At 38.8% G+C, this 15,152-nt stretch overlaps 1 protein-coding gene across 1 annotated transcript in view; it reads left to right on the forward strand.

Moving 5' to 3' along the window:
• LOC124623172 (Bloom syndrome protein homolog) overlaps window positions 1-13,098 on the forward strand; it is a 172,736-nt gene extending 159,638 nt beyond the window's left edge. The window contains exons 21-24 of the mRNA XM_047148976.1: window positions 317-502; window positions 3,266-3,404; window positions 7,350-7,539; window positions 12,018-13,098. Of these exons, the coding sequence (XP_047004932.1) occupies window positions 317-502; window positions 3,266-3,404; window positions 7,350-7,539; window positions 12,018-12,183 (681 nt within the window). The 3' untranslated portion in view covers window positions 12,184-13,098. The remainder of the gene's footprint in view (window positions 1-316; window positions 503-3,265; window positions 3,405-7,349; window positions 7,540-12,017) is intronic.
• Window positions 13,099-15,152: the final 2,054 nt, after the last annotated feature.

Raw genomic sequence — 15,152 nt, forward strand, 5'->3', positions numbered from 1 at the left:
AACATTCCACTCACCCTCATGAAGTTTATAATTGAGTAGGTGCCTGCTGTTACTGTGGGACTTTCATTATCTTTTTTCTGTTCTGTTGTTGCGTTAATCACTTGACTACTGGCGTAAATGCTACTAGCTTTTTTGTGGCACTCCTTTCCTCTGGTTTTCCTTTTCAGTTTCAGAAGCTTATTGATCTGTTATATTCTTAGCTAGAATGCTCTTCATTAAACATACTTGCTTTGGCTCACATGGTATACTTATGACAGTAATCCTGGCTTGTGTAAAAGGAAACTAACATACTTTGAATAATACATTACTTTTTCAGTTGACAATGGCTATGAAAGGATCAAGTGCAGCCAAAGATACAACTGCCTCTACAGCAGTTACTGATTCTCCAGCTGCTAAAGAACTTAAGCTGTTGGAAGAGAGGTGTTACAGCGATCTTATGGATATGTGTAATGCAATTGCTGACTCTCTGGGTGTTAGCAGTGCATCTATTATGAATGTACAGGTAAGAAAATAGTTAGTTTCCTTAACTGACCACAAGATTTTCCTGTTCCATTTCTATTACAGTATTTGTGCAAATACAAGCTGCACTTCCTCTCCTAAATATTGTCTTGAAAAATCATGATGTGGCTTATAATTGAGATTTTTCCTGTCAGATTATAAACAGTCAATCTCTGAGTGACATGTACACACATATTTTGGGTTGAAATTAATACCATTCCAAGTTACTGCAGTTACTTGTGTAATCCATCAAAGATGCAAAGTAGCAGAAAAACTTATAACTTGTTTGCAAATACAGCAGCTCTTCTTGAGAAAAAGGAAATCACATTTGTTTCAGAAAACTGTGTCAGCTTGTTTGTACTTACCCAAACTGAGCACTATAGCTTTTTACCATCTTAGCATTACAAGCATCTGATTCTTCATCTTCACTGTATGATAGGGAATGCTGTCCAGAGTTACTGTCACAAAGGTCATCATCAGCTCCGCCAAGATTACTGGAAATTCCTGTTTTTTGAAACTTTCCATGACAAGTTCTTCCCATGTTGACCACCAAGCAGTCAAAATCCAATGACACACTTCTGGCACAGACACACATTTGCAAATGGCCTCCTGGCATCGAAGTTGCTTTCTTCATTATGTGGTTTCTATAGACTTGTCTCACATTTGCTTTGAATGGACGATTGATACACACATCCATGGGCTGCAGCGCATATGTCATGCCACAAGGAATAATTGCTAGATCACAGTTTCCATCTTTCAGTTTTTGTTTCACTCGATCATCAATGTGCCTTCAAAAACTATCCAACAGAAGCACTTATTTTTAGTGAAGAAGAGCCCCTGGCCACTTATTCCATGCTGCAGAAATCCAATGTAGGACAAGTTCCTCTGTCATCCACCACCCACTGTCATGAGCTCTTACAATAACATGAGCTGAAAAGCTTTCTCCCTTGGAGAGGGTTCTCTAATTAAAAACCATCCAGTGGCAGTTTTCATGCATCAGCCATAATGCTCAGCATCACTATGCACCACTGCTTTTCAGCACACATGTATGTATTTGCACACTATATTACCCTACATTATTTATTATAGTGCTGTTCAGCATATCGGAGTAGACTGACATTTGTCTACATTCTGTATTTGAGAATGTAAATAAATATGTTGTGTCGATGTTGGATCATTTCTAAAGTGGTAGAGAGCAGCAGTCAGTCGTCATTTTTGTTCTAGCTTCATTAAAGCAGTCTGAGTAGTCTTTAATGAACTGTAACAGAAGCCTGAACAACAGATGTAGACATACTAGGAAGTGTATAACAACTCTGAAATACTGCATTGATGATGGCTAATTACTAGCCAAAATCTGGGTGTGCTTTAATAAAGCTAGAACAGAAATGACTACTGATTGCTGCTCTCTACCATTTTTAAAGTCATATCACAGTCGCATAACACATTCCACTTTCCTAATGGAAGATAATTTGATGAAATTGGATCGCATAACACTGAAAAGATGTCAAACTGTTTTCCTAAGCTTTAGGCAGTTTTTGCGTGGTTATAGTTCTGCAACAAACAGATTATTTTGTTGCATTCATCACTGAACCCACCCATATGAAACATTAAACTCCACTGCCAAAATTTTTCTTTTATGTGCTGTTTTGCAGTCTTTGATTTGATTTATTTAAATTGTAATGATGTATCGACATTTGCTGTTTTAAACTGCAAAATCAAGCAAATCTCTTTCGAAATCTGGATATTTGTACTTTTTACCCTCGAAATGACTCACTGACTTTTTGAATTCTTTAACAGTTTCTCTTCATTTACACAACACAGAGTAATGCTTTTTTTCATCAACATGAAATCTGCGTCCAACTTCCCACTTCCCATACCGAGGAGGGTAGTGGCATGGTTAGCACACTGGACTCACATTTGGGAGGACGACGGTTCAAACCCATGTCACACCATCCTGATTTAGGCTTTCTGTCATTTCTCTTAATCACTTAAGGCAAATGCCAGGTTGATTTCTTCAAAAGGGCACAGCCAGTTTCCTTCACCATCCTTTCCTAATCTGAGCTTATGCTCCGTTTCTAATGACTTTGTTGCCAGCGGGATGTTAATCACTAATCTCGTCCTCCTCCTCCCAATTCCCATGTTCTTTTGCGTAGCTGATAACTTCAAGTTTAAATTTCACTGTGTTACAAGTGCGCTCCTTCCCTATTGTCACTGAGAAACTTCAGAAACTAAATGATAAATTTTTCTCTTGCCCTCACTTTGAACTTGTTTACCACTGTGTCATCAGACCACCTAATATGCAAAACTAACCTGTTGGTGATGAGTCATCCTTAGTTATGAGGGAATTGAGGAAGGGCGGGGGGAGAGATGCAGCTCAAAGTCGTGTCTAAATGAACTTTCGTGTAAATTTAGGAGTGCAGTCTATATTCTAGATTTACTTTTTACTATAATCTCTTGTCAAAAGTATAGGTTGGCCCTACATTTGCATGTGTACTATATTTGCGCAAATATGGTACTTATTATGCAGATACGCGTCTTTGTCGTGGACTCTCTGAAACAAGACATTAATACGTAATTCCTTTTATTAACAGTTATGTGACACAATTAAATGATTTAATATTTTGTACAAGGTGCTAGTTGGCTCTTCCGTTCGTAGTGGTGGTGTGAGTTAGCAGTCTGAATAGATTAATTTTATTTTATCTTACAAAAACTTATTATATTTCTTTCGAAAATTTGACGTTGATGGTTTCTGTTTGTCATCATATAGGCTATTCAAGCAATGTCACAACTGATGCCTGAAACAGAAGAAGAAATGTTGCAAATATCCCATGTAACAAAAGCTAACTTTGAGAAGTATGGGAAAGCACTCCTTCAGATTACTCAGCAACATGCTGCTGAAAAATTGGGTATGTACTTACAGTATTACTGATTCTCATTGAGTTGTGGAACATGCGTTACATGTGAGTTTTCGATGGCCGTCAGTAGCTAGTGGTCGAATGTCTGTCGCAAATTTTTAAATGAAAGATGCAACACACACCTTTTTTCACTTGATTAGTTGTCACAATTATCACTCTTGTAAACACAATGACCAGCTTTTCTATAAGTTTTCTTATAGAATGTTAATCATAGGTAGACACTTCCAGTAAACTGTGAAATATTCTGACAGTGGCAATATTTTTACATTGCACTTTCACAAGTGAGTTCTGATTCATGAATAGCAAAGAGTTGTTTTTGGTTACATAGCCGCTGGACACTATAGGTTTTCTAATCACTGGTAGCAATACACAAATGTTCAGTTACTGACATGGAGAAATTAATAAAATAGTAAAGACAGACTTTGACACGGAAGTGTTGACTGGTTGACAGCTAGGTACCAACTTAAAGTAAATGCGTAACAGATAATAACACAAGTCACAACTTTATGCCCTTGTCAACGGACTTTCATTGAGATTTTAACTTGACGCTCGCTTAATGTGAACTGCATATAGGTGTTAATGAGTTGATGGCTAGATGTGAACTGCAATATATAAAGTATAATTAGTAAAATTTGTAGTTAAATTTTATTTTATAGTGATAAACTAAACTCCACCCAAATAGGCCATGAAGGCCCAACGGTACCGACTGGTCACCGTGTCACCTCAGGCCACAGACATCACTGGATGCAGATATGAAGGGGCATGTGGTCAGTACACCATTCTCCCAGTTTGCGAGACTGATGTTATAATGATACAAGGGCCAAATTCAGTAGTGATGTAGTACCTTTGAATCAGGTAATAATTTGTTTAACTGTAGGTTAGATAACTGCAAAAGTATACTAGTTCAAGGTACTATTTGGTTGGTAAAATGTATGTCTATGCGGTGGTTACCGAGTTTCGTCTAAATGTCTCAGGTTTGTGATTTTCCCCATCTCCTAATTTCCTAGTTAGTATGTTATTTAGATAATCATATTATCTATATCAGAAAAAGATTAGTACAATAAAAGAATAACGTTAAATCTGGGAAACAAAGAAGCTTAAAAGTTCAAATAACAAAAGTAGTTTCAGGTAAGTGAAAACTTTACTTATCGATAATTTCTCTGTTTAATGACTTTTCATAGAAAGTAAACTGATTGCTGGAAAGAGGGAATTAGAGTTTTCTAATGAACCGTGTCTTTTTGTAAATAAACAATAATTTATGCTCGACATTTTTATGGTCACTTGGCACGTAAACCTGGTAAATTGAAGATTCTTCTCAAAAGAAAATGTTTCTTGAAAAATTAACTGGACCATTTGAGCCTGGATGGCTTAAATAAATTACTGAATCATAAGTTTAATGATATGATACCTCATAAGCATTTCACTGTTACCTGTAGATATGATGTGGTAACCACCAGTATTGTATAGGAAATAAAGGGAAAAATATCTAATGAGTATGATGGTAACAAATGGAGTAATTCCATCTTTTTGTGTTTCAGTAACAAACTGTAATTACTGACAACTGCTCAGTTTTCTTTAATTATTTTCATTCATAAGCAAATCATTTATCAGAAAAACATGACAAATGATTTATTAATGAAAATGGAATAAAGTAATCTTACAGTTATTGAAGTTGTAGGATGATAATCATGAAGAGCAGCAAAAAGGCTCACATCATTAACAACTGACTGGCACACTTCACGGAATGTTCTAACTTTTGGGTGGTAGAAATATATAACTGTGTTAGGCATACAGGTGTTGAGGCTGCACATATCTTGGGCCTTGTCTTGTTGCAGCTGACACTGGCTCTCTTGATGGAACTTTGGGCTTTGTCTCTTCTACAGTGATCAGGAATTTAAGACTCTATTTTTTACACACATTAACTTTCTGCTATTTCTGGAAGATACTCTCCATAGGGACTACTGCCCAACTAGCATTACTTGAGAGTCCTCAAGTTGATGGCAAATAACATCATTGCTTTTTGTGTGGAAATTTAGAAACTTTGACTAAGTCTCTTCTGTTAGCAGAATGTAAAATGTATTGCCTTGGCTCTTTTTAATTTCTGTTTTTTGTGGCAGCTAAATTTAATGCAGTACCACTTAAAATCTGTTACAAAAATGTCTGATGAGTTCAGCAGGCATGAAGATAATGAACCAAGGACAGAACAAAAAGGTACATTGATGACTTATGTCCCAAGCAAACCCAGTCAGGGGCTGGACTTTGTAGAAGATAAGGAGGAGGACTAGAATACAAATGATCAATCAGGCAAGATCAACATAACATTCATCTGTCTAAATTATTTTTTACATAAATATTTCTTTCTGCGGAAATGGAGACTTCAGGTCCAATGCAGGAAAAGATAGATTTCCACTTACTGCAATGATGACATATTAAGCTGCAGACAGGCACAATTAAAAGACTCTCATACACAAACTTTCATCCAAAGCGTTTATCAGAAAAAGAAAGAGAAACACGCACAATTCATTCGCACAAGCAAGTACACCTCATGCGCATATGACTGCCAACTGTCGCAGCTCAGACCAGAATGCAAGTATCGTATGTAATGGAAGCAGCAATGTGGAGGAAATGGGGAAGGGGAAGGGATAGCAGTGTGTAGCTGGTGCGAGAGAGGAGCACTATGAGCCAGAATGTAAAGGGACTAGATGCCAACAGGCGCAGTATCAGGAGGTCGAAGGGTAGGGAGGTAGGAAAAATGGAAAGAAAAAGGGGAGGAGCTGGGAAAGATGGGTGGGTGCATTGTAACAGGGCTGAAAACAAAGAGGAGACAAGAATGGGGAGGTGGTGATAAGAAAGAGGGGGTGGAAACTGTTGATTGGAGGATGTGGGGACAGTATGTTACCATAGGTTGAGGCCAGAATAATTACAGGAGCAGAGAATCTGTTGTAAGGACAACACCCATCTGCGTGGTTCAGAGAAGCTGCTGATGGAGGGGAGGATCTAGATGGCTCAGGTAGTGAAGCAGCTGCTGAAATCAGGCATATTATGTTCAGCTGCATGTTGTGCTATAGGCTCTTGGACACAGTTTGGGGGTGGCTGTTCATCGTGATGGTAGTCATACTAATATAAAAAGCTGTGCAATGATTGCAGCAGAGCTGGTATATGACATTGCAGCTTTCACAGGTGGGGCGGTTCCTGACGGTGTAGGATAAACCAGTAACAGTACTGGAATAGGAAGTGCTGGATGGATGGATTGGACAGGTCTTGTCACCTGAGTCTTCCACAGGGATATGATCTTTGTGGCAAGGGGTTGGGATTGGGAGTGGCTTAGTGATGGAATAGGATGTTGGAGAGTTTGGGTGGGTGGTGGAACACCACCTTAGGAAAGGTGGGAAGGATCTCTGTTAGGATGTCCCTCATTTCAGGGCATGATGATAAGTAATTGAAGTGCTGGCAAAGTATGAGGTTCAGTTATTCCTGTCTGGGGTGGTACTGAGTGATGAAGAGGGCACTCCTGTTTGACTGCTCGTTGGAGAGGATTGGGATGTGAGGGGAGATGGCACGAGATATCTGTTTGTGGAATAGATCAGGGTGAGGGGTTAATTTCTGTTTGTGAAGGCCTTGGTCAGACCCTCAGCATACTGGGCAAGGGAGTTCTTGTCACTGCAAATATGCCATCCTTCGGTGGCCAGGCTGTAAGGGGAAGATGATGTTACTATTTATCACTTGCTATGTTTATGCAATCTGTAGATGATTTCCTGGAACTTAACATTTCAGACTTATCCATTTGAAAATAGGAACTTCCAGAAAATCCGCTTTAACTCAACAAATGTGAGCACAACAAAAGTTCTCCTTATTTTTAACACTCACAAAATTAAATTTCATGGACAAATTATTATTTAACAAAGCATTTTATTTCTATTGTGTTACCTTGCGCAGTACTTCTTGCTGAGCTTGCAGAAGAAACACCAGAAGAACCTCAGAATTCTCAAGAGGAAGATTGGCTGTGCGCTGATAACATTGGACATGATTCACCGTACTTCAGCAGTCCTAGAAGAGGTGTAAAACGTAAAGCAAGGGGAGGTTCTAGTAGAAGAACAAAAAGGTACCGTCGGGGAGGAAAATCTGGGTAAGTATATCCTGTGTCCTTGCCTGGCTCTGCCATACTCCCACCTACCCTTACCTTATATTTCAGCAGTAGCATTGTAAAGGTTTCTTCAGATTTGTCTTCCATTTAAGACTGGGACATGTCCAAAACATGTTAAATACATGATTAAAAATATCTTGTTAGACTTTTTAATGTGATGTTCAAGATATCTGTGAATATACGTGGATTCTTATTTCATCTACACTGACATCCGCTTTCACTTCTTTTTCCTCTGCAACTACAGCTAGTCATTTGATGCAATTAGGTTAAATGTAACTTATGCTAGATTTTTTTTGTAGTTGTGAGGCAGTTATGTTAAATCACTTGACTGATGATTAGTTTCTCTATTGGGCAGATAATAAAAAAATCTAGAACTTAAATATAATGATCAGTACTGTAGTTTTATTATGTAGGTGTTGGAAAACAGTACCTCGACACTTAATTTTTCTATAACAAATTATTTCATGTAATGTGAAGTAACATTTACCACAACAGTTGATGGCTAGTCTTGCTGTTAAAATGTGGCACGCCAGAATTTTGTTATGTTATGCAAGTCCTTATCCATGTAAAGTAATTAATTAATAACCATAAATATAGTCATGTGGTGATGTAATGGTATGATATGGAAAGTCTTTGGTGGACTATGAATAATGGAAGAAACAAAGGTAACAGTGCACTGTATGGTTGTGGTGAGTGGTCAAGAGACTCATAAACAAGACTGAAAATGAGACTTCCTGGCAGATTATAACTATGTGCCAGACCGAGAGTCAAACTCAGGACCTTTGTCATTTGCGAGCAAGTGCTCTACTGACTGAGCTACCCAAGCACAACCCACACCTCATTCTCACAGCTTTAATACCGCCAGCACCTCATCTCCTACCTTCCAAACTTTACAGAAGCTCTCCTGCGAAACTTACAGAACTAGCACTCCTGGAAGAAAGGATATTGCAGAGACATGGCTTTGCCATAGCCTGGGTGATGTTTCCAGAATGAAATTTTCACTCTGCAGTGGAGTGTATGCTGTTATGAAACTTCCTGCCAGATTAAGTGCAGAGTGAAAATTTCATCCTGGAAACATCCCGCAGGCTGTGGCAAAGCCATGTCTCCACAATATCCTTTCTCCTGGAGTGCTAGTTGTGCAAGTTCTACAGGAGAGCTTCTGTGAAGTTTGGAAGGTAGGAGATGTGGTACTGGAGGAATTAAAGCTGTGAGGATGGGGCATTAGTCGTGTCTGGGTAGCTCAGTCGGTAGAGCACTTGCCCACAAAAGGCAAAGATCCCGAGTTCGAGTCTCGGTCCGACACACTGTTTTATACTCCGCTGCAGAGTGAAAATTTCATTCTCAAGACTGAAAATGTTGTTAAGCTTTCAGGCTGTGCCCTTTTGCAGAGCTCATTAGTGCAGAATGTACATACACCTGCACTTTTACATGGTACCACCAGTGTAACTTAACTAGGGTGAGGATGAAGAGTTGATTGGGTGATGGGGGGGATAGTGATGGGAAGGGACAGTTGTGACAAGGGGTGACAATGACTAATTGAGGGATGCAGCATGTCCACAAATAGGAATGCGCCAACAGTAAGCTCCCTCTGGTCCAGGCTGAGGGAAGTTGAGTTTGGCTCACCATTTCAAGGAAGATTGGACTGAGAGGCAGAGATAGAACTGTGGAAGATGGAGGCTACGGAGAGGTGAGTGTAAATGTAGAATGAGTAAAATTTGTGGCCATTGGGACAAGGGTGGAGGTGGGTGAGTGACAGGGCTAAAGGGAGATTATTGAGGCCAATGAGAAGAGGGGTGGGGGTTGAGCTTGAGGCAATATATGTATTGTAATAGCAAATCTCATCTATGTAGTTAAGTGAAACTGACATTTTACAGGAGAATTCAGGTGGTACAGGTTGTGAAGCAGAGCCAACATGCTTCACATTCTACCTACAGGCCTTGCCAAGCCTCCCAGAGTGGTATTCTACCACTCACTCAATATATGAAATATCATGGTTCATCTTTATCCCACACCTACTCCCAACTCCTTGTCATGTGCGTCATACCCCTGCAGAAGATTCAAGTCAGTTAGTTAGTTAGTTAGTTAGATGTTTCCTGGACCATTTTTTTATTGAAATGATGTAGAACAAGTTGGGTTCCAGGGTATGTGCACAGGATTACTGTTAACATTAATGAACACGTTATTATTTTTAGTCCTGTTCATGCAGCTACACTTTTTTTTGCTGATTACCAATTTTTAAGTAGAAATTTATCAATGGAATAGTAGGAGTTGCTCAGGAGAAATGATTTTAAATTAGATTTAAAACGTGCTTCACTACCTGTCAGATATTTTATGTTATTGGTCAAAGGATCCAAAATTTTTGTTGCTGCATAGGACCTCCTTTCCAACTGACAGCTTTAGCAACAGGTAATAAAGGTTATTTTTCCCTTTAGTGTTGTAAGTATGGACTTTACTGGTCTTCTCAAATTGTGCTATATTATTTATGATGAATTTCATTAGTGAATATATATGTGTTGTGACAGTGCTGTTAAAATGTCTACCTCCTGGAAGAGGTACTTACATGATGCCCACAGGTGAACACCACATATTATTCTTACTGTTCGTTTTTGTACAGTCAGTACTCTCTTTTTAAGTGATGAGTTACCCCAGAAAATTATTCCGTAAGACATTATTGAGTGGAAATATGCCAAATATGTTAGTTTCCTAGATTAGTAATTATACAAAGAGCTGAACTTAGTTGTTTGAGAATCTCAGTAATATGCTTCTTCCAGTTTCCAGTTCACATTTTTATCAATATGTACACCCAAAAATTTGGAGCATCATACCCAATTTACTGACCTCTGCTCATGTGCTACATCAGTTGTTGGTATGACCGTATTTGTTGTACAGACCTGAATGTAGTATTTTTTTTTTTTTTTTTTTTTTTCAAAATTTAGGGAGAGTCCATTTTCAAAGAACCACTTAATAATTCTTTGGAATATATCAATTATCAATTCTTCTGTTGCTTTCTCGCTACTAGGATTTATTATAACATTAGTATCATCTGCAAAAAGTACCAATTTGCTTGTTGAATGCTATGTAGAAAATCATTCACATTTATAAAGAATAGGAGTGGACCCAAAATTGAACCCAGTGGGACTCCTTTTGTGAGTTTTCCCCAGTCACTGTGCGTTAAGGCATCAATTCCATAAAACCTGAGTTTTTCAGAGAGAGTAACATGATCTACTAAATCAAATGCCTTGGAAAGGTCATAAAAAAGACCAATCAGTGATATTATTTAAGGATTAAACTGTTTGATGAGTGAATGTATAATTTTCTGAAATCCAAATTGTGATGTGCTAAGTAGGTGTTTCCACTTTTGAGTGTGCAACTGCTCTTTAATACATTGCTTTTTTTGAATATTTTGGAAAAATATGCCTGTAAAGAAATTGGACGTTAATTGTTATAAGTTCGTCTTGTCACCAGCTTATTAAGTTAGTCCAGTTCCTATCCTAGACACCCACCCAGCACATCCTTCTCCAGCCTGCCACAGGCATATCCTATACTGTGAGAAGCAGGGTCACCTGTGAGAGCAGCATACTACGTAAAAGTTCTGCTGCAGCTTTTACACTGTCTTTTATGTGTGTATGACTGTCAATCAGCTATCCATTGCCTAGTTTTGGCTGAGAGCAGAGTTGACCAACAGTGGCGGAAGCTAGACTTCACTGTCTGCCTACAACTTGTGTCAGCTGAATCCCACCCCCTGCCCCATTCCCCTCCATCTATTCCATCAGCACCCCTCCCCAATAACACCTTCTCATAACTATGAGATGTAAGTTGTCCTTACGACACATCCTTAAATCTCACAATCCTGATCCCCCTCCCCACACCCAACCTTTTCTCCATGCCCCCTCACTTCATTCATTTTACACTTATACCCTCTTCGCAGTAGTCTACCTCTTCTTCCTTCTCTGTTCAGTTGCTCCCTCCCAGTTCACTCCTCACCATTTTTTGCCACATGCACTTCTCTTGCCTACACCAGTTCCTCATTCCTATCTTGTGCACTTGTGGCCTCTTCCCTCCCAGCCATTAGCCACTTTTCCTCTATCTCCCCACCCCCCTCTTTTCCCTCGCTCGCTTCTCTCGGTACAACCCCTCACCCCTAGTCAAGATGCACTGCTGATACAATGTAACCAGTCGAAAGAATGTACCTGTGCAGGTGTGTGTGTGTGTGTGTGTGTGTGTGTAAAAACTTAGCAACATTGTAGTCTTGTATTTGTGCCTATCAAACATTCAAAGTCTCAACTGTACAGTGAGTTGGTAACTATACCTCTTAAATTATTCATAAATAGTCACATATTGTACAGAATTCTATTTTTGAGGTGGAGAACATATTTAGTGGAATGTTAATTAGTTGTTAGTCTCATGGTGGTGATTAACGTATAGTATTTAATGTACTGCCATTATGTTTCTCAAAACAGGAGAGGTAGAGGTTCAGCATCACCGCGCAAAAAATATAGCCCCAAGAAGAGTTCAAGAGGTGGTCGTTCTAACAGTGGCCTGGGTCTAATGGCAATTCCTGGGAAAAAATTGCCACCATCTAAAAGGCCATCTTTCTTACCAAATCCAAAGTGTTCCTCTTTGTGAATATATTTGCCTTAAACTATGATTTGTATCAAATCGTATAATTTAAATCTCTGTAAATATGTGACAGTGTGCAGTAATGATAATTTATTTTTTTAATAATAGTAGTATATAATACTGATTATAAATCTCCCAAGAGAAAATTTTTTCTATAGTACCCTTGTTTTTAACTCCTTATTTAATTGTAACTGTTGAATAAATGGTATGGATTATATTTTGATAAAAAGACTATTGAAAGTCATTCGTGTGTGCATATAAATAACAAGATTAATATAACTGGTTGCTTGGTGTGATTGTCTTTAAAAATTGTGTAAGTGTAATACTGTTTTGAAAAGTAGAAGGACAATACTGATGGTGACATCTGTGGAAAAGGCTAATTGTTAGAGAAGCTGTGATTGTGAGGGTTGTTTTATGTTGCATTCTTGTTTGTTGTCCAGTGTTCATGTGAAATGTTGCCAATGTATGAACAACTTTGCTGTGTTGAAAGCTTTGAAAGCTTGGTGCTTTGGTCATTACATATAATGTGCCTTTGTCTTACACAGTGTCACACCTGTGTGTGTGTCATGCTTGCATCTGTGCACATGCATTCTTTCTTTCTCTCTATCTCTATCTCTCTGTCTATCTATCTATCTATCTATCTATGTACCTATGTACGTACCTACCTCTTTCTCCCCCTCCCCCCTCCTTTGTGCCCTCTTTCATTCAAAATCTCAGGGAATTGAAATACTAATGTACAGAATGCCAGTGGCCTTGGATAGTAGCCATGGCAAAAGTCCAAATTAGAAATTAACAAATAAATGGAAGTGCAGGTGTATGTACCAAAAACTGACGTCTTTGCTATAATGTTCACCAAATGATGCTTACTGAGTAACTAGTGTGTTAGTAAAGCAGTGGAACACAACTAGCTGTTTAATATGATCATTTGCTTCTTCTTTTTCTCATTCTGCTACTATTGCATTTCCTCACCTCCATATACATCTCTTTATCTCTCTAACCTCGTTTTCATTTAAAGTAGTATCCACATTTTAGTATTTCTGTTGTAGTAGCTGCAGTGTACAGTTTTGATGGGTCTCATCATTTGACCATCTGTAAGTACATAACTTAGATATTACTCAACTTAAAGTTATTTTATGCGGAATGTTCCTACTGTCACTATACCCTGATGTTTATTGCTGTTATGGTCCAATGCAATAAGAACACATTGTGTAAAAGTAATTTGGTATTTATGTTGGATGTTTAACGACCTTACTGTTACTTTCTTGTTGCAGTCTGATGATTTCTTTTTATCTAAAGCATAATGCATGAGTAAGCTATTGCCTCAAAGTATTGTTTCAGTTTATAATCAAGAGATGAAACATTATATGCTGCTTTTGGTTACTGACTGTAAATATGTGTATGTTAATGGATAATGACCATGTCACAATTATTTAAGAGTTTTTCAATTACTGTAAATGTGTATCAGTTCATTAAGAATATTTTTTATTGTGAAATGTGGTTTTCTAGATGATAATGTTGAACAAAAAGATTTCCATTCATTTTATAAAGTGGTCATATTTCCAGGTTTTTTTCGTAAAAAAACAAGAAATACTTCAGTTTCCACATAAATTTCCATAAACAGAAAACTTTCCGAAGCTATACTTGTACCAAATGTGGGTACTGTGTGATCCTTCTGGAAACCGAAGCTACTCATGACCTGTCCTCACATATTTACTTCCTTCAGTACCATGTTTCCTACCTTCCAAACTACAAAGAAGTTCTCCTGCATGACTTTCAGGTCTAGCACTCCTGGAAGAAGGACCGTTGGAGAGACAAGGCTTAGCCACAGTTTGGGGGATGGTTTACAGAATGAATTTTTCACTCTGCAGTATATTGTTGTTGAAAGGGGCTTAAATGAAATAACTGCTGAAATTTGTTAATGTTCATCCAGTTTAGAAAAGTTTGTATTGAAAATTAATGTAGAATTTGAGGATGAAGATAATGAAGAAGAAAAAGCAACGTACCAAACTAGTAGAGTAAAATATTGTCATTACTGAAGGAAAAGAGGAAAAAAGTTAAGCGCAGTTCTCACATTGACCACATAGCCAATGTAAATCTTCTGTGTATGTTTGCCATATAGTGGAGATGCTGAGTCGCAGATAGGCACAACAAAAAGATTTTCACAGTTAAAGCTTTCAGCCATTAAGGCCTTAAGGCCATTTCATACCAAGAATTCCCTTCCGTACAGGCTAGACACCCATGGTCATCGCATCTGCAGTGACAAGCAGTTCCTCTCGAAATATACTAAGTGTCTCACTGAAGCCTTCACTGACCGTAATTGTCTTCCCAACCTTGTACAAAAACAAATCTCCCGTGCTTTATCTTTCCAGTCTCCCACCACCTCCCAAAGTCCCACCATTGGCCCACAGAGGTGCATTCCCCTCGTAACTCAGTGCCACCCAGGACTGGAGCAACTGGAGTTCTCCGCCAGGGTTTCGATTATCTCTCAGTATGTGCTGAAATGAGAAATGTCCTTCCCACTCCTGCCACATTGGTGTTCCGCCGTCCACCAAACCTACACAATATACTCGTCCATCCTTACACAAATGCTGCTCCCAATCCCTTACCTCATGGCTCATACCCCTGTAATAGACGTAGATGCAAGACCTGTCCCATACATCCTCCCACCCTCACTTACTCCAGTCCGGTCACTAACATCGCCTATCCCATCAAAGGCAGGCCTACCTGTGAAACCAGTCACGCGGTCTGCAAGCTAAGCTGCAATGAGTGTTCTGCATTTTATGTGGGAATGACAACTAACAAGCTGTCTGTGTGCATGAGCGGCCACCGACAAACTGTGGCCAAGAAACGAGTGAACCATCCTGTTGCTGAACACGCTGCCAAACATGATATCCTTCATTTCAATGACTGCTTCACAGGCTGTGCACTTTGGCACAAATTTTAGTTCAGTACTTCATCTTCTATCCTAATTGAAG

The sequence above is a fragment of the Schistocerca americana genome, chromosome 7 (genome assembly GCF_021461395.2).
Source record: "Schistocerca americana isolate TAMUIC-IGC-003095 chromosome 7, iqSchAmer2.1, whole genome shotgun sequence".
NCBI classification, from domain to species: Eukaryota; Metazoa; Arthropoda; class Insecta; order Orthoptera; family Acrididae; genus Schistocerca; species Schistocerca americana.